Below are 2,500 nucleotides of genomic sequence, written 5' to 3'. Positions count from 1 at the left end.
AAAAAGAAATTGTAAGAAGCTAGTCGTAGCATACAGGAATATTAATAATTATTGATCATTCATTTGGCACGTTAGCTGTGTCCTTTCAACTTTTAACGTGGTGCACCAGTGGTGCACAAGAGCTCATTTTTTTTACTTGTCCTAACTAATGTCGATCAAGATTCATAATTACTGTTCCCTTATGTTCAAAATGTCTTTAAGGCAGTAAAAACGTGTCTATTTATCCTGAAACCATGAAAAACAAGCTTAAAATTGCTCGGAAAAAAATCGCATAATTTACAATATTTATCTCATAATTTGCCTTTCTAATCACATAATCTGCCCTGCAAATTTTGCACAATTTGCATTTTTTCATCGCACCCTATCAGAAGACCTGTAAATATCTCGCATTAAGCAGTGATTACTCAATATCATACCAAGTACCCGTAGGCTATATGGATCGCCTATATGGATTGCCTACATGGACTGTAATTGACCAAAAACTCAGTTTCATTATTTGAGGTTTATTGATACGATCATAATATAATGAAACAGTGCAAACAACAGAGACCTGATTGCTAATACAATACACAACACTACAAAGAAAAATTGCTAAGTAAAAACAGAAGTATTTATATATACGTGTACAGAACCTATGAATTAAAAAGATCTACACTGTATGAGGCAAAAATTAATGTGTGCTGAGATAAATCAAATGATATCTACAACTTAAATTTGAATCATGAATGTAACAAAAAAATTGTAGATGACATATATAATTCAGCACATTTACAATTTGGTTCCACTACGCGGATGACCTTAAAGATCAGGAAAGCGATGGTACATTTGTATTAACTGACTTTCAAGAGCTCCATGAGACTACAGTGTAGCAATTACAAAACTAGAAAACATGCTTTCTTGAAACAATAAATCTGATACTTGATGATCTTTGCACCATAAGCAACAAATATTAAGAAACTGACCAATGTCAGGTAAAGTGGCTGTGATGCTATGGTAACAATAGACTGTTTTACAATTCTCTGTTCAGTTACCAGGCCTTTGAATGAAAGTGAGGCTGGAGTTGACCTTGCTTTGATACAGAGCTTATTGCTAACAAGTTTCTATTTACAATCATATTAAGAAAAGCAGTAAGGTTTCTATCAAAGCAAGGTCAACTCCAGCCTCACTGTTATTCAAAGGCCTTGTAACTGAGCACAGAACTGTAAAATTGTCTATCGAAGTGCAAGGAACTTAGAATATCATTCACAAAGTCAGAGAGTATTTTAGAGCCTATTACTATCAATAATTTGAACATTGAGATTGTTCCAGCCGCTAAATTACTAGGTGTTATGATATCGAATGATTTGAAGTGGATTGTGCACGTAGAAATGATATGTAAGAAAGTCGCAACGCGTCTCTACTTTCTTAAACAATTAAAGCGTGTGAAAGTGCCAACTAATGACCTTTTGAGCTTCTACACCACTTGCATACGGCCAGTTGCAGAGTATGCATGTTCAGTCTTTCATACCGCTCTACCGCAATATCTCTCAGATCAGTTAGAGCGCCTGCAGAAGCGAGCACTGCGCATAATAAGCAATAACGAGTTATCTTATAGACAAGCTTTAGAAGTTTTTAGCATACCTACCATTTGTATGCCAGGAGAGAGGCGATTGGTAACTCAATATTTCAAGACATATGTAATGACAATAATCACAAGCTTCATTCACTCCTTCCGCCACCTTACTCTGGCACTTTGCGTACACGGAAAAATCGCAAGTTCCAAGTCCCGCGTTTTAAAACCAATCGTTTCAGAGACAGTTTTATTGTAAGCCACTGCCGATAACATGCCCTTTTACAACTCATATTAAATGATATGCTTTTGAAAAATTTTAGCTGTATCTTAATTGTAATTTAGTGTTTACATAATAATAGCTTTAGTATTGTTAAATTCTTATCAAATAACTTTGAATTCTTAATTTATCATTATATAATTTATAGTTACAATTAATTAACGTTTTACATTTGTAAAAATTATCGTAATTCAGCCCTCGGGCTGCAAGGGTAATTTTAATAAAACTATCTATCTATCTATCTATCTATCTATGTATCTATCTATCTACATGTATCTATTATTAATGGCAGATAGTGAAGGAAATAGTTTTCTTTTAAATTAGACAAAACATCTGAAATGAAGCAGTTTCATTGTCACAAATACTGGAGGCAAGTTAACTTGGATGTTGATAGATCACATAGAAGATTTCCAGCAGGTTGGTTTTCCCTCTGAACAAGGCAGTTACAGTCTGTACTGGTCTTTTGCATGCTATCATGATTGTTTTCCCGTAAAAGGTTTATGCAGTATTAACCTACGATCCGGCTCTCTTTTAGTTTCACATGGTACATGCTGTGGAGCTGGCAAAATTTTAGACATACATGTAAGAGAGCACATGAACAAAGTTAAAAATGTGCCTGATCGCAGGTTAATGCAGGTCCACCATCATATTCAAAAGGTAGCCCTTATCGT

The 2,500-nt window shown here is 34.7% G+C and overlaps 1 protein-coding gene across 1 annotated transcript in view; it reads left to right on the top strand.

Annotated features, from left to right (window-relative positions):
- The window catches only part of LOC137997237 (TBC1 domain family member 20-like), a 26,410-nt gene that overhangs the window by 13,729 nt on the left and 10,181 nt on the right, over window positions 1-2,500 (top strand). The window contains exon 3 of the mRNA XM_068843114.1: window positions 2,154-2,246. Within this exon, the coding sequence (XP_068699215.1) occupies window positions 2,154-2,246 (93 nt within the window). The remainder of the gene's footprint in view (window positions 1-2,153; window positions 2,247-2,500) is intronic.

The sequence above is a fragment of the Montipora foliosa genome, chromosome 1, assembly GCF_036669935.1.
Source record: "Montipora foliosa isolate CH-2021 chromosome 1, ASM3666993v2, whole genome shotgun sequence".
Taxonomy (NCBI): domain Eukaryota; kingdom Metazoa; phylum Cnidaria; class Anthozoa; order Scleractinia; family Acroporidae; genus Montipora; species Montipora foliosa.
Note: the sequence above shows the minus strand (reverse complement) of the source record. Positions and strands in the feature narration are given on the sequence as shown.